At 34.0% G+C, this 17,151-nt stretch overlaps 2 protein-coding genes across 2 annotated transcripts; both read right to left on the bottom strand.

Annotated features, from left to right (window-relative positions):
* Nucleotides 1-887: 887 nt before the first annotated feature.
* LOC130960667 (protein WHAT'S THIS FACTOR 1 homolog, chloroplastic-like) lies at nucleotides 888-3,741 on the bottom strand. Its single transcript, XM_057886111.1, has 3 exons — nucleotides 3,518-3,741; nucleotides 1,978-3,431; nucleotides 888-1,765 (listed from the first exon to the last, which is right to left on the bottom strand). The coding sequence occupies exon 2, from the start codon at nucleotides 3,369-3,371 to the stop codon at nucleotides 2,070-2,072; it is 1,302 nt and encodes a 433-aa protein (XP_057742094.1). The 5' UTR covers nucleotides 3,372-3,431; nucleotides 3,518-3,741; the 3' UTR covers nucleotides 888-1,765; nucleotides 1,978-2,069.
* Nucleotides 3,742-5,826: 2,085 nt separating this feature from the next.
* On the bottom strand, nucleotides 5,827-15,825 carry LOC130960765 (uncharacterized). Its single transcript, XM_057886228.1, has 4 exons — nucleotides 15,328-15,825; nucleotides 6,764-7,337; nucleotides 6,146-6,180; nucleotides 5,827-6,063 (listed from the first exon to the last, which is right to left on the bottom strand). Exons 2-4 carry the CDS (start codon nucleotides 6,996-6,998, stop codon nucleotides 5,914-5,916), a joined length of 420 nt encoding a protein of 139 aa, XP_057742211.1. The 5' UTR covers nucleotides 6,999-7,337; nucleotides 15,328-15,825; the 3' UTR covers nucleotides 5,827-5,913.
* Nucleotides 15,826-17,151: the final 1,326 nt, after the last annotated feature.

Below are 17,151 nucleotides of genomic sequence, written 5' to 3'. Positions count from 1 at the left end.
AAAATTAAATCCTTTATTAAATTAGTACTAAATCAAGTTGTTTATTTAGTATTAAAAAAACTGTCTAATTTGTAATTATTATTTTTAGATACCATTTTGACTATTTATTAAAAAATAATTTGGTTTAATATAATTTAATATAAAATAATTTTATACGTATATTAATTATATAATGTTACAAAAATAAAAATAATTATTTTTTTATTATATAAATAGCCACTCAAAGAAAAAATGTCATATATAGAATGATAAAAAATGTTTTAAAATTTTAATATATTAAAATTAAAGTCTAAAAAAATATATAAATTATTATTTCTGTAATGTAGTCAACTGTGAAAGCTGAGGAAACTTGTTCTTTGAGCACTGAACAAACCATGACACTGTCATATCTGAATGAAAAGAAATGAAAGAAGCAACGTGTAACCACTTCAAAGAGAAAAAAGCAACCAACTTTGAAACTTGAACGTTAAAAAGAGTAGTGAGAGAGTGTGTTAAGGAGAGACAAAGAAGAACAGAAGAAGAAGAAGAAGAAAAAGGTAGTGAGAATAAGAGAGAACAGAAGGTTTCATCATCAGTTTCAATGGTGGAAAAGTTGAGAGAAAGTAGAAGTTTTCTGTTAAAGGGTGGTGGTGGAACTTGTTGTACTACACCACCACCTTCATGGAGACTTGAGGAGGAGCTTCCATCATCACAATCTCCATCAAAAAACAATCCAAATGCTAATGCTTTTCTATAATGTTTTAATTTCACTTGGTGTTAAATATATGAAAACATAAGTGTTGAACTTTTCACTGCTTATTGGTATTATATTTTAGATAATGCTTCCTGCATTAACTGTACTATGTTTAAAATTGAGATAGAAGGTAATTATTGATGAGACTGAAATTATAGATGGTTTGGTTAACCTATAATAGTTGCCATAATAATGGCAAGATATATATAATAAATGAACAAAGCGATGATATTATTAGTGGTTGAAAAGAGTTGAAGAATAACTAGAGAAACCAACTACTACCATTCTGCATAGTTTCGAGAATGATTAACATCTGACCACTCAAAATTGACCCACCAAAAACCAGCAAAAATTTAACTCAAACTTATTATCACTACTTAGCTGGGTACTTCTAGACTAGTTAAGATGTTTGTGACAACTAGAATGAGTGGATATGGTGAATCCTCAAGGCAATGAACAATAAATGTTTCCTTTTATAGTATTATGTTTCATGTTCGCACACTATCCCAGTCAATGCACAGTTTCCTTTAGAAAATCAAATACATGTGTGAAAAAAAAATGAAAATATCATCGAGAAATCAAGAAACTTGTCACCTCAAATGTGATTGACTGAATGATACCTTCTAACCCTCAAATCGCTTATCTAATATATGATTGGATGTTGCATACTTAGATAAATTTTACCCAAGGTCAAAATGTTGAGAGCTTTAAACAGATAAGGCTAAGGATTAGGGATCGTTGATAAAGACAGGATCGATGCATTGTGATAATCAATACTCCAGCTTAAACAGGTTCAATCTCCATTTGCAGAAAAAGTATCATTTGTTCATTGATTGAAGCACACCAATCAACCATGAACCACTTTACTTTTGGCCTTTCAGGTAGGACCACAAGGTGTTTGTCTAACCCATGCTACAGCATTCACTAGCCATGATTATAAATTGTTTCCAGCGGGTTCTGAAGCAAGGTTTAATTTGTCCAGCTATATTCTCTATCACTTGCACCTTCTTCAGATGGGCTTCATTTTAGCATCTATCAAAGAAACAAAAACAAGGACAATAATAGAGCTTAGCAACCTAACATGTTTATACTTAAATAAGTATAGAAGGTATCACAGGCCAAACTAACTTAAAAAAATTTGTACCTATTATCACTAATTATTTTCTAAAATGAAGCAGAAAATTTGACTTAAGACACAAGCTAGAAATGTGCTTGAAAAATTTGGATCATGTGGAATTACTTACCAGCTAATCAAAATGGAAAAACAGTACTTGAAAAAATCAGTGTGTGATGTTTACATCTACACATTCTCTCAACCTCAAGAATTCTTAAAATTTCAATATTCAAAGGCAATCTCTTCAACATCCATCTCAGAATTGTCCACAAGTAAAGGATCCTCATAATCCACGGAACCATGCTGCTCAAGCTGCACGTCCAAGTCCTCTACTTCAGAATCACTCTGCATCAAGCCAATATCGCTTTCTACATCTGACATGTCACAGTGTGTCTCAAACTTCTTCTTCCTCCCTCTATAACCAACAAGCTTTATGACTTTTTCCCTCCATAGGACCAAGGGGCATTTCTCAATCAGCTCCGCACCTTCATATGCTTCATTCAAGAACACACTAAACCTCTTCCCCCGCTCCGAGACATAGAAGATGCCAATGTGCTTCAGAAGAATCCTCATGAGCTTCTGAGGCATCACCATCTCCCAACGGAAGTGAGTGAGGTGATCAGTGACCAGTCTCTTTTCAATGGTGAAACTAAGAATCTCATGCATAACAGCAACAGCCCTCTTGTCAAATTCAAGAGAACCAGCCTTGAGACCTCTTGCATCAGCATAAGGAGACAAATAAGCCCTCTTTTGAAAATCTTGAATCTTTTCACTATATCGATACACCCTTTTATAATTTGAAGGGAATTTCAAAGGGAATGGAAGTGACAGCATACCAGGGATATGCAAATTGGTAGTAGTGGATTCAGTTACACCTGTAACCTTCTCTAATTCCGTTATTGACCAATTAGGATTCCAATTCACAAGCTCCAAGCACTCAACTTGATGAATGCCATCGAAGGACTTCACAACCCTAAAATGCTGCGGATATTGGTGCACCCAATTAGCCCTAAAATCCATAGGCAACCCAAAATCCCTTCTGAAATGAGCAATCTTCTCTAAGGGGAGACGCTTATCCACCGACATCATCAGCAACCTCGTAACATGTTCCGCAGCCTTATCGGAATGCTGCTCAAGAACCCTCTGTTCTTCCTCCAACAATTCCTCAGCTCTCTCTGTCAAGCCGCACCATAGCACCCCCTTGTGATCCTTGTAGAGTTCAAAGAGCTTTGGCGTCTTTCGAATGAAATCGGAGATTCTATGTGGCTTTGGGAGATTGATCTGCTTACGGTAGTTTTCAAGGGATCTAACAGGGATAATCATCTCAGGCTGTTGCTTCAGAAGCTCGATTAAGAAGAGGATTTTGGAGAGTATCTTCCACTTCTCAGTTGCGACCTCAAGATCGTTAACTCTCTTCTGCTTACTCCTGTCTTGAACCCTCTTGCTGGTCGTCATCCATCGATGGAAAAGAATTGAAGCTCCGATGAGCTTCTTTGCTGAGGGATTTATCGGAGGTTTCAGCATTTGAGGGAACTTGTACAATTATATATCACACTCAAGTCATAAAAAATTCAGCACTTTGATCTGTAATTCAAGACAACCGAAATTTTCAGCATAATATCACCAAATCAGAATTTTATAAAATAGAAATAAAATAGTAATAAACTCACAAAGCACGGAGGCAGCGACATAGAGAACTGAGAAGAATAGATAACAACAGCAGGATAGCAGTTCGGCGGTAGCATAGAGCAGCGGTGACAGTACAGCGGTGCAGCAGTGAGAGAAAGCCGCGACGGTGAGAGTAGACTCCTCACTCTTGCATGCAAAGTGTTTGTAGAAATGTTTCTTACAACTTTTTTTTCTTTTTTAAAAAATGAAATAAAATAAAATTGGTCAAGGTTGCTTAGAACTTTTTTGTTTTGGACAGAGTTGCTTAGAACTTTAGAAGGCAGGAGGTTGTGCCCAAAACTGTAGCATTTGGACCCAAATTAATTGTTTTATTCTCTCAGAAAAGCTCTGCATACAAGCTCTAATGACTTGTACGGTTTACAAGTTTATTAACAAATAAAATCCCAAAACGCGTTCCAAGGGTTACGTTGTATACACGCGCTATATAAGGATCCCGCATATATCTAACTACCAAATTTAAAAGATTTGTTTCCTTCTTCGTTTTCGTTATTTGCAGATTTGTTCGTTCTTCTTCTCGCGAAGCTTCTTCTGGTTTCTTCGATCGTTCTTTTCCTCTCCTTTCTCACTCGTTTCTTCTTCGTCATTTATGTTAGTTCCTTTCTCTGTAACTCCAGCTTCGTTTTCTATTTGATTTTTCGTTTTCTGAAATCAAAGTTTGAACTCGTTTTGAAGATAATGGATGATTCAACCTCAGATTGTCAGCTGAATCCAGGCAAAGTGGACTATGAATTTGAATCTAACGAAGTTCCTGAGGTTTGATTTACATAGGATTACTATGAATTTTGTTGCAGTAATTTGTATAGCATTGTGTAGGTGAATAATTCGTGAACATTGACTGTCAAAATAATGCATGAAGATAAATCTGTGGATTGAATGTAATGTATTAGTTTTGATTAATTTTCTGGAATTTATAGCATACGATCAGGTGTAGATCAGAACTTTTTTGGGTGTATTTTTTAGGAAAGTGTGGGTGTATTTACAGTTTACTGATTTTTCTGTTATTTTAACTGAGTTGTGTGTGGTTCGGGTGTATTATATCAGACACGATTGGGTGTGTTTCTAGTTTTTGACATGGTGTATTCTGCAGCCTGTGTATTTACAGTTTATGACTTTTATTGTCATTTTAGTTGAGTTGTTGCGGTTCGGGTGTATTATATTAGACATGATTGGGTGTATTTTTAGTTTTTGACATGGTGTATTCTGCAGCCTCTCTCTGTTGTTGATGACCAGTTTGTTCCCAAGGTTGGAATGACCTTTACCACCCTTGAAGATGCTGGAAAATTTTACAGGAACTACGCCAAGACTGCAGGGTTTTCTACAAGAGTTCGGAGCACAAATAGGAAGGAAAACGAGATTAAGAACCAATTGATTACATGTAGCAGGGAGGAAAAATAGAAATCTAAAATATCTCAAACAGCACAAGGAACTAAGCATGTCCATTCGTCGTACAATAGAGAATAACGAGAAGACTGGTATTAGACTAAGCAAAACTTACCAATCATTTGTTGCGGCTGCTGGGGGTCATCGCGAGTTAAATTTTATTGAAAAGGATGTGAGGAATTACATTACGAGAGAAGTGCCAGAAGAGTGGGTGCGCTTAAAGACTCATTTGATAGGAATTGAAATGATTTTCTACTGAATTTTGGTCTTGTGGACAACAAGTGACTTTCAGGTAATGTTTGTTTAAAATCTGCAGCAGATGTGTAAATTTAATTTTTTTCGGGTGTATTTATAGTCTGTGTTTGGGTGTATTCTGCAGATCTATATGAAGACCGTCATATATGGGTTCTAATCTATCTGGATCACCACTTCTGGACAGGGATGAGAAGCACACAAAGGAGCGAGAGCATGCATTCTTTTTGGTGTAAAAGCAGTCTTCTTTTGGGTGTATTTCTGAATTTTCTTTTATTTCACATTTTACATATATATACATATATATACTTCAGAATCTTGTTTTTATGTTATAAAATACTTTTTTTTTTACAACGGTTTAAGGGTTTTAGGTATTAGGGTTTAGGGTTTTAGGGTTTACGGTTTAGGTTTTAGGGTTTACGGGTTAGGGGTTAGGGTTTAGGTTTTAAGTGTTTAGGGTTCAGAATTTTAGGGATAAAGCATCAGGGGGATAGATTTTTTTGTGTATATTCAACTTTTTTTGGGTGTAAAAAATGGCAGGTTATGAGTGTATATTTGGTTTGATGTTTTCCTTCATATTATAGTACTTGTAATTCATATATTTTGAATAGAGCAGAGAGAGTTTAATTATTGAAAGAAATTTTACAATAAACTGGATTATAATTAAAAATTTTTTACAGCATGTGTTCAATTTGTTACAGGACTATATAACATTTACATTAATCAGTGTCAATATCCTTAGAATCTATCTGACAATTTGGTGATGCACCCTTAGCGGCGGGATGTGCATCAAGCCACCAAATCCCAAATCCCTCACAATTGTTTTCTTCTCCTCACTCATGTTTCTGAATTTATCACTTAAGAGATGTGTTGCACACTTAAGGTCTTTGGTTTGCTGTAAACAAAAATAAAATTATAGTCAGATATATTTCTATTATATAAAACTGATTTCATGTAAGACATATATTTGTTCTTACATTTCTTCCAGGTTGGTTTCTCGCTGCCATTTTCTCTGAAATGAAAAATACACCCAAAGATATCAGTAAGATACACCCATATATATGAGTCAGATACACCCATTGATAACAGTAAGATACACCCATAGATATGATTTAGATACACCCATATATATCAGTCAGATACACCCATAGATATGATTCAGATACACCTATATATATCAGTAAGGTATCACTCAAACATGCATCAATATCAAGCAACATTACAAGGTCAAGCAATATACACCCATGGACAAACAAATATAAGCAAGTGCTGACTATTACAGTATATCAGTTCAGAAATATACACCCAACATTTTATGTCATATACACCCAACAAATTACTCCATATACACCCACCAAACTACGGAATATAACCCCAAAAATCAGTTACCAGGAGAACTAGAACAACAAGAACAGTAACACCTACAAGAACGAAGAAGAGCAGTGTAACATAGAAGCAAGAATAACAGTAAAACCTAGAACATTATAAACTGTAAAATGAGACGTAGAGCAAGAAGAACAGTAAAACGTACGTAGAAGAACAGTAAAACCTAGTTCGAAATCTGAAAAATATACAGGAATGGTAATGTAACGTACCTTGAGTATTATAGCTTTGTTTTCTCTGGAGATTCTTGATCGAGAGTTTTATGGTGTGTTGATGGAGTTTTCGAATGTTAGCGACGAGTTGTATATCTTGAGTTTCGAATGTTGCTCGAAAATGGAAGGATTGCGTTTTCTCTGAATGGCTTTGAGAAGTGGAAGGAGTGGAAGAGTCTGCCATTAAGGGGCGGTTTACGCGAAGACAAGCGTAACAGTTTGAGTGGGAACGCATGAATGTTACGCTCCATTCAATATAATTAGTACGCGTGTGAAATGTTTGTGGGCTGGAGACTTGTAACACTTGTAAGGCCTTATTGCTTGTATGTGTAGCAGACCCGTTATTCTCTTATTGCCTACGCCGCTCTCTGCTACGTGGGCTAGTTTAATTCATTCAAATTGCAATGGGTAAAAATATGAAAACGAGGCTGTACTCTTGTGTAGTATGCAAGTTTAGCAATTAGCATACTATACTTTTTCTTAGAGAAAAGAAAAAGGGTAACAGTTTTATTATTTTAATCATAGTTATCAGAATCGAACTGGTAATTGCCCGGTCGGTGAGTCACTGATTCACCTGGTCATAATCAAATAAAAGTGTAAAATTCTAAAAAAAATTAAAATCAAAAGTTAAAACTTAAAATGTATGTCTTCTCAAATATTAATAATAATCTAAGTATCAATTCTTAGACATAACTAATGATGTAAAAAGAGATAATAAACTAGTTCACTAGTATAAAATACTTTCTCAATTTAAATGAACGAGAGAACAAAAGATAACACAATAAATCAAATCCAAGAGATGATCTCAAAGTTGGCATCTATATTTTCATAGAAAAAATTTAAAGTTTGACTAACATTTCCTTCATTTTGGTTCGCATCTATATCAACATTTGTGTATTTTTCACAAATCAATACCAAGAATAATTCATAATAGCAACTAAGTTGAGTTGTGATGAAGACATTTTTAAAAATCTAGCAAAAAAAAAAAAAACCAAACAAAAAGCATGGGAACAACAATTTAACTGAACAATTTTATTCTGAGTTGTAGAGAGTATGAACCTCATTTTCAACAACAAATTCAACTATGATTTTTAGCAACAAATAAATTTAAGCTAAGTGATCATTTCAGTAAGACAGCAACAAATCCAAGGTTCAATGATGATAATCAATAACAAATTTCAGCAACAAATTCAAGGTTCAACAACAAATTCAAAAATGCATGTTTTCATAAACATATTGATAAAGATCAAGTATCAATTCTTAGACATAACTAATGATGCAATAATAAATTAGTCACTGGTACAAAATATTTTCTCAATTTAAATGAACAAGAGAGAATAAAAAATAGCATCGGTAAATCAAATCCAATATGTGATCTCAAAGTTGGCATCTATATCTTCATAGGACAAATTTAGAGATCGACCAATATTTTCCTCATTTATGATTTGCATCTATATCTTCCATAGCATTGTCTATGATCGTGTCTGTGATGAAGACATTTCTAAAATTCTAACAAAAGAACCAAAAGATTTACAACAACAAAAGATTTAGCTAAGTGATTATTTATCAAAATAACAACAAATTCAAAGTTTAGTGATGATAATCAACAACAAATTCAATTCAGTGATGTTTCGCAGCAACAAAAAAATGAGCTCAGTGATATGTTCAGCAACAAATTCAGCTCATTCATAATTTTCAAAAATAAATTCAACTATGATAATTTTCAGCAACAAAAACTTTACCTCCAAGTATGATTTACAGCAACAAAAAATTTAGCTAAATCATTATTTCAGTAAGACAGCAACAAATTCAACCACCAATGATGATTTTCAGCAATAAAAATTTAGGTCAGTCATATTTTCAGCAACAAATTCAACTTTCATCAACAAATTCAAGGAATAGTGATGATTTACACTGATTATGTAATTGTACTTATTAAAAAAGAAGGTGAAGAAAAAAATAATAGTGACTCAACCAAACAAAAAGAATACTTGAATTAACATAATCACTAAATCCAGATAACAACATTCTTTGTAAGTATTATTTGACAAGCTATCTTACTGTTAGATCTCATATATTTCTTTATAGTTGGATTGTGCGTGAGACTTATGATGTGAATCACCTATCTTATACTAAAAGGTGCCTTTTAAGGGGTGTATATAATAAAAATAAGTAAAGTAATATATTTCAAACTTAAAGCTATTTTAACTTTTAACAAATGACTACTATAGTAGTTCATGAAATTTGTTTGCAAGGTTTCATGGAATTTAAAATGAAGCAAGAGAATAAATGTATCACATCAAGACAACAAATATTCGAAAATAAAAGGATATAGATATTTTTTTTATCAGTGCGTTGTATTATACGAAGAAGTGTGAATGGCTTTCAAGTGATATAAATGTGTTTCATGAATAATGTTGCATAATGTGTTTATTTTCCAAGTATGTAAGTGGATATTTATATGATTTTTAAGTTGAATATTTTTATAAATAAAAGTGATATGTAGTTTTATTAGAGTGTGCTTCTGTGTTAAAGTTGTAAGTGTGTTATAAGAATAGAATGTACCATAAAAAATAGATGTATTTCTAAATAAAATTATTCTATGAATAAGGTTGATCTATATTTCTATAAAAATACATGTATAATTTCTGAAAATTATATCTAATTATTTCTCTATCAATAAATTTTTATTTATTCTTAATCAAATATGAATAATCTCTTCAGAACAGAAAAACTTACCTAATAAAACTTGAGAAAATGTATAATTCAAAATGGTATTTGTTTATGTTTCAATTAAAATATAAAATATTAATTAAATACAATAAATATATGTATTAAAAGTGTCATAATAATAATCATACAAATTTTTAGTTACCAATATTCTAGTCCTATACTATTTTACCTAATTATACATATTTTATAAAACTCTTACTTTTTCTTTCATCATTAGTTATGTTTAAGAATTGCTACTTGATTTTTATTAATATGTTTCTGAAGACATGTATTTTAACTTTGTAATTAATTTTATATTTTTATTCAATTATGATCAGTCAACTAGGATTAATATCAATGGATCAATATCAATTGATCAGTAACAAAACTGAATAAAAAAGATAGCTAAGGATACAATCACTATTTGGAATGCGACATTAACCAACGGAAAAGAAGTTAAATTATGGGAGGTTTCAAAGGCTAAGACTAAACAAATTCAAAAACAAATGAGATCTTTCAAAAATTCTTTGGCATTACCGTCAGAAATTTTTTATAAGAGGATTGATTTATTTTGACCGGAATAATGGGGACAAGAAAACAACGGTCTTCGTGTACGAGAATTACAACATGGATTTAGAACACATTTGAGCTGAAGATTGGATAAAATTCAAGATGCATGTAAATCAATTTTTAAAAGGGCCGTTAGCATTATATGACCAGAAAGATATGCATCATGAGAAAATAGACTTGGACCAACGATAAAATTTTATAATATCTAAAAGCAGAGTCTTTGTTACGGAGTAAAAAGATGATACTTTTCTAATGCAATGTACAGAGATAAAATTATTATTGATGAGATGAATAGTTTACGTGAAGTTTTATTATATTATTTTATTTGAATTTTATATATATTTTATAGATAATATTTATTACTATTATCTCAAAACTGAATTATGGAGAATGATATTTTGTCATCCCTATCTTTTAAGTTATCAATAGAAATTATGTGTTTAGTTTCACAGATATCTGAATGATCACTTGAGGCAGATTAACAAAAATACAATTGTTTGATGTCAATAGACATTAAAAACTTTTTCGCCATCATATATATCTGTCAAATTGTTCAGCTAGAGTGATAAATCCAGAAATGATCAAAATTTTGACCGGTGAAAATCAGAATAAGTTCCACTGCTCAAATTTTTTATCATTTCCAAGATCTATCACTCCAGCGGACCAATTTGTCAGATACATATGATGGCGAAAAAGTTCTTTTCTAATTTCTATTGACATCAAGAATCTTATTATTTTTGTTAATCCGACTCAAATGATCATTTGGTATTTGTGGAACTAAATAAAATAATATGATTTCTGTTGATAACTTGAAGGATAAGAATAACAAAATATCATTTTTCATGATTCAGCCTTGAAATAATCGTAATAAATATTATCTATAAAATATATACACATTCAAATAAAATAATATATCAATTAAAAGAACAGACTAACTTACTCTGGTAAAAGCTTTAAAAATATGTCGAGTTCCGTTGGAGGTGGACCGAAATTCCATAAAAATAATAAAATTTCACATAGACTATTTATCTCATAAATAATAATTTTATCTTTGTGCATGACGTTAGAAAAGTATCCTCCCTCTATTCCTATGATAAGAACTAGGGGTGTGCATAAAAAAACCAAAATGTGGTTAACCGGTTAAAAAACCATAACCACATTTTGGTTAACCAGTTTAATAAAACCATTTTAAAAACCATATCCATATTTTTTAAAATTGGTTAACCAAAACCAAATTTAAAAAAACCGGTTTTTAACAGGTTAACCAAAACCAAAACCAAATTAAAATCAAAACCTAATTTCAAAACCAAATTACATACTCTCTCTCTCTCTCCCCTCTTTCTCTCTCCCTCCCTCTCCCCCTTCCTCTCTCTCTCTCATATCTCTCTTTTTCCCTTCTCACCTTCCTCTCTCTCTCATTTTCCTCTTTCTCCTCCTCCTCTTTGTCCTCTCCTTTTCTCTCTCCCCCTCCTCTCTCTCTCTCTCTATTCTCTCTTTCCTTATCTCTCTTCTTTTTCCCCTATTTCTCTCCCCTCTCCCTCTCTCTCCCCTTCCTTCCCCCCCCTCTCTCTCTCTCTCCCTCTCTTCTCTCTCTCTCTCACTCATTTTTCTTTTTATCTCCTCTTCCTCTCTCTCTCTCTCTCTCTTCTTTTTCCCTCTTTCTCTCCTCCCCTCTCTCTTGTCTCTCTACTTCTCTTCTCTCTTTCTCCCTCTTTCTCTTTCTCTCTCTCTCTATCTCTCTCCACCTCGGCTTTCTTTCTCTCTCCCTTGTCTCTCTATCTTTCTCTCCCTCTCTCTTTCTCCCCTTTCCTCTTTCTCTCTCTTCTCTCCCTCTCTCTACCTCTCTCTCTGTCTCTCTCTCCTTCTCTCCGCTCTTTCACTGCCTCTCTCTTACTCCTTGCCCTCTTTCTCCCCATCCCTTCTCTCTCTTCCTCTCTCTCCTCTCTTTCTTCTCTTTAATCATCTCTCCTCTTTTTCTATCTCTCATCCTCTCTCTCTCCCCTCCTATCTCTCTCTCTCTCTCTTCCCTCCTATCTATCTCTCCTTTCTCCTATTTTTTCCCCTCTCTCTCTCTCCGCTCCTTCCTCTCTCTCTCTCTCATTTCCCTCTTTTCTTTTCTCTCTTTCTCTCTCTCACTCCTCTCTCTTTCTTTTTCTTCTTTATCTCTATCCCATTTTTTCTCTCTCTTCCTTTTCCTCTCTTACTTTTCTCTTCTTCTCCTCTTTTTTTTCTTACTCTCTCTTTTCTCTTTCTCTCTCAACCTTCTCTCAATCTCTATCCCTCTTCTATCTCTTTTCTCCTCTTCTTTCTAAAGCGAGAGAGAAGAGAGAGGAAGAGAAGATAAAGGAGGAAAAAGAAAAAAGAAGAGAGATAAGAAGAGAGAAGAAGGATAAGAGAAAAAGACGAAGAGAGAGAAAGGGGACAAAGAGAGAAAAAGAGGGAGGGGAGAGAGAGGATGGGGAGAGAGATAGAAAAAGAGAAGGAGAAAAAGAAAAGAGAGGAGGAGAGAGAGAATGAGAGAGGGAGAGGAGGGGAGAGAGAGGGAGAGAAGGATAGAGAGAAAGAAAGGGGAGGGGGAGAAAGATGGAAAAGGGAGAGAGAGATAGATAAAGAGAAAGGGGAGAGAGAGAGAGAGAAAAGAAAAAGAAGATGAGAGAGAAAAATGGGAGAGAGAGAGAGAGAAAGAGAGAAGGAAGAGAAGTGGAGAGAGAAAGGGGGGTAGAGAGAAATAAAAGAGAGGGGAGAGATAGAGATAGAGAGAGGAAGAGAAAGAGAGGGGAGGGGGAGAAAGAATGGAAGGGGAGAAAGAGAAAGAGAGAAGAAAGAGAGAAGAGGAGGGGGAGAGAAAAGGAGATAAGAAAAAGTTACTCGTATCATTTAGAAAGAAAATTATTTATATTAGAAAAAATTATTTATAGAAAATGCTGAAAAGAGATAAGAAAGAAAAAGGAACAAAAGCAATGGAAGAGATTTCATTATTTACAAATGTTACTCGTATCATTTAGAAAGAAAAAAAAATTAGATTAAAAAAATTCAATTAAAAAAAGGTTCGAAAAGTTTGGGTTTTTTTTATGGTATAAAAACCAATTTTTTAATATAAAAACCGGTTTTTGGTGTAAAAACCGGTTTTTTTATATAAAAACCGATTATTTTTTAAAAACCGGTTTTTGTTTTAATAACCGGTTAAAAACCGGTTTTGAATTTCACTAACCGGTTAATAACCGGTTTCATCATGTAAAACCAATTTGGTTAATTAACCAATACTATATTTTTGGTTAACCAAAAAATTGGTTTGATTTTTGGATTAACCAAACCATGAACACCCCTAATAAGAACTCTGTTTTCAGATATCACAAAATTATATCTTTGGTCTAAATCTATTTCGCCATGACACATGTCTTTCTGTTCATATAATGTTGACCGTCCTTTTCAAAATTATTTTATATATATCTTGAATTTGTTCCAATACTCAGCCTAAATGTCTTCTAAGTTCATGTTGTAATTCTCGTACATGAAGACCGTTATTTCCTCATCTCCAGCATTCCCGTCAAAATAAATCAATTCTCGTAAAAAAATTCTGACGGCAATGTCAAAATTTTTGAAATATTTTATTTGTCTTTAAACTTGTTCAGTCTTAGCCTTTGAAACTTCCCATGATTTAACTCTCTTCCATTAGTCAATGTTACATTTCAAATGGTGATTGTGTCCTTAGCTATTTTTTTTGTTCAATTTTGTTACTAATTAATTGATATTTGATCCATTAATATTGATTCTAGCATAATTAAATAAAAATATAAAATTATAAAAATAAAATTAAAATTAAAAGTTAATATACATGTCTTTATAAACATATTAATAAAAATCAAGTATTAATTTTTAAATATAACTAAGGATGCAGGAAGAGATAGTAAATTAGTTACTATTATAAAATACTTTCTCAATTTAAATGAACAAGACAGCAATAAATTCAAAGTTTAGTGATGATAATCAGTAACAATTCAACTTTGATGATTTTTAACACCGAAAGAATTTAACTAAATATCATTCTTAATCACATGCCTAACAAGATTCCGTCATTCCAATTACATAGTAGCTACAATATGCAAATTGGAATCCAAGATATACATAGAGACACATTCACAAAGCTTTCACAACCAATACCACAAGGTTAATGTCAAAAATAAAATTTCGCGCCTAATATAACCCAAAACCAATTAAACAAACAAAGTTAATATAAAGGGGTTACATAGGATCAATTCCTTAATCCTGTGTTATTGGGCAAAAGACCTTAAACATTTAAAAAAGTGTCAAAAATTTTGGTCAATAAGCATAGTACATTCACATCAATGCAAATAGTCATAACAAGTAGAAAACAAGCATTGAGATCAGGGAATTGACCAAAATTTTTAATCAAAAACTCGAGCTAATTTGGCAAACACTAGGCATGCATACGTATTAAACATGTAAAATCAATGCACCAAGTATCAGTTTAGAACCTAATTCGAAAGGATGCCATTCAACCAAAATTTCAACAACTTCTCACAAAACAAGCATTCTTAAAACCTCAATTCATACAAGTTTACTAAGAATTGATACAAAAAATCAGCAGCATACTATCAATTTCAGCACAATCAGTAATCAGTTCATAACTAACCAAACAGTTAACCACATTCAACCATGTTCAACAGCAATATCCACCAAGCAACAGAATTTCACAAACACTTCTAGCAGTCTTACACAACTAATAACCCTAAACCTAACAGCAGCATACCACAACTAATAATCCTAATCCATTCAAACAGAAAACTAAATCTGGGTTCTACTAACTAACTAAAATCAAACTCAACAGATTAAAATTACTAACAGAAATTAACCAACAAAACAACAGCACATCACTATATATAAAAATCACAAAACACAAAACAGAAACACAGCAAAACAGCCATAGCTAATCAATAATCAATTAGTCAATCAATCTAAACACAATTAAGTCATCAACACCGTCACAATCTAAGCACATTGAGTCACAAAACAAAAGACAGGAGCACAATTTTAATGAAGATTAACAAGGTTAATCAGTGAACTAAATCAACTTAATCAGCACAATTTTTACAAAGATTATCCAGAGAAATAAATGATTCAATCCAAAACAAGAATACAGAATATAATACAGCTAGATTCAAATTTCAATCTGAGTGGCATTAACAAAATCCCAAAAAGATTCAATGTTCTGAGTAAAGATAGAAGAACAGAGAACGAAAATAAAAAAATGAACCCATTACCTTTGTTCTGAGCAGTCGGAGCAGAGGGCCAGAAGCACGACCGAGACCGCGACGACGGACAGCGCAGAAGCGCGGCTAAGCAAACAAGGAACAAGCACCAGCAGTGAGCACTGACCTTCGAAGGACCACTGCGATCAGAAAACGTCGACAAGAACGAAGACTGAGAGCCAACAGGGGTTGTTCTTGGAGAACCCCGACGGAACGAAGAGAGAAGGCCCTGACTTCGACGGAAGGCGGCGGTGGCTCACTCCTTGCGGCGGTGAGGCTAGGGTTTCCGTTTTTGTTTGGGGAGAAGGAAGGAGATAAAAAAAACCGTAGAAGGGGCTCTAGGATTGGAAGGAGAGGCTTCTGCACGTGCCCCTGTCTGCGACGGACGGCGGCGGTGGCTCACTCCTTGTGACTTGCGGCTTGCGGCGGTGAGACTAGGATTTCATTTCTTTGGAGAGGAGGAAGGAGATGGGAGAATTGGAGAAAGGGTTGGGACTTCGGAGGAGAGACTTTCCTTCACGGATGCGTTTTTTTTGTGGTTTAAAGAATACTTCTCAAAACCAAACCGGTAATTAGCCCGGTCATATAACTGGATAATTGGTTCAATCAGTTGGTAAAATAAATGTTTAAAAATATATTAATAACAACCAAATATCAATTTTTAAATATAATTTATGATGTAAAAAAAGATAAAAAATTAGTCACTAGTATAAAATATTTTTTCAATTTAAATGAATAAAAAAAAACAAAAAATAACACAATCAATATCAATATATCAATTTTGTTTATATTTCGTGTGTTGTTGCTTGTTTTGTATCTATATAAATCCATGCTTAAAAAGATAAAAAAGATAAAAATTCATTCATAGTTTATTATATATTTATTTTTCTCACATATTTTCTTAAGAAGTGAAGTGGCTGAGTGGCAAGGAGAGCTATTGCATTTGTGTTGGAATCTCCCTAGGTTCACTTTTGGACTTGGAGATTTTGTGAGAGTTTCTTCAACGGTTCGGCTACGCGGGTGTACTGTGGATCCGCGCGGGTCAAGTTTGATTTAAATCGCAAACCGGCCAATTTTTAACGGATTTGACCATCGTTGACCGGTTCAAATGCAAGTTCGATTTAAAAGACTAACCAAACCGGCTAACCACCAGTTCACCAATTTTCCGGTCAAATCGGCCGATCCGATCAGATTCTAATAACAATGGTTTAAAGCAATGTTTTGAAAAATGGTTCGAACCGGCCAATTGAACCAGCTAAACCACAAACCGATGAGTATTCCAATTCAATTATATGCTAAAATCGGAAAAAATGAAAAATGCTATTAAACCGGTAAACCGATCAGTCAAACCAAACCAGGACCTGGCCGGTTTTTTTGCTTTGCCCAAAAACACTCAAAACACGGTCGTTTAACATTCAGTAACCCCCCATCCCTTACCAGTTACCAACCCTAACTCACTCCAACAATGCAGTAGCACACCCTCCCTCGTCCCTCCCATCACCCTCGAGTTGGCCGTTCCTCTCAACGCCGTCGGACTGCTCCTAACGTCGTCGCCGGTTGGAGCTTCGAAGCTCACTCGGTCCCTCACTCAGCTACCGTCTCAGACTCTCAATAGTGGAAGCATAGTCGCCAGGCTCGCCTCCTGCCTCCGTCACAAAGCTCTGTTCCACCATCACCGGCACCAACTCTGTTCCTGCCTCCGCCACCAACTCTCTGTTTCTGGCGCCATCATCCTTCCTTGCATTTGAAACTGGAGCCTTAGTTTAATTCTAATTCTGATTTGTTTTTATTCAGAACTTTCTTATTCTTATTGTTGGTTTGATTCTGATTTATTTT

The sequence above is a fragment of the Arachis stenosperma genome, chromosome 2, assembly GCF_014773155.1.
Source record: "Arachis stenosperma cultivar V10309 chromosome 2, arast.V10309.gnm1.PFL2, whole genome shotgun sequence".
Lineage (NCBI taxonomy): Eukaryota > Viridiplantae > Streptophyta > Magnoliopsida > Fabales > Fabaceae > Arachis > Arachis stenosperma.
This window is presented reverse-complemented; position numbering and strand designations above follow the sequence as displayed.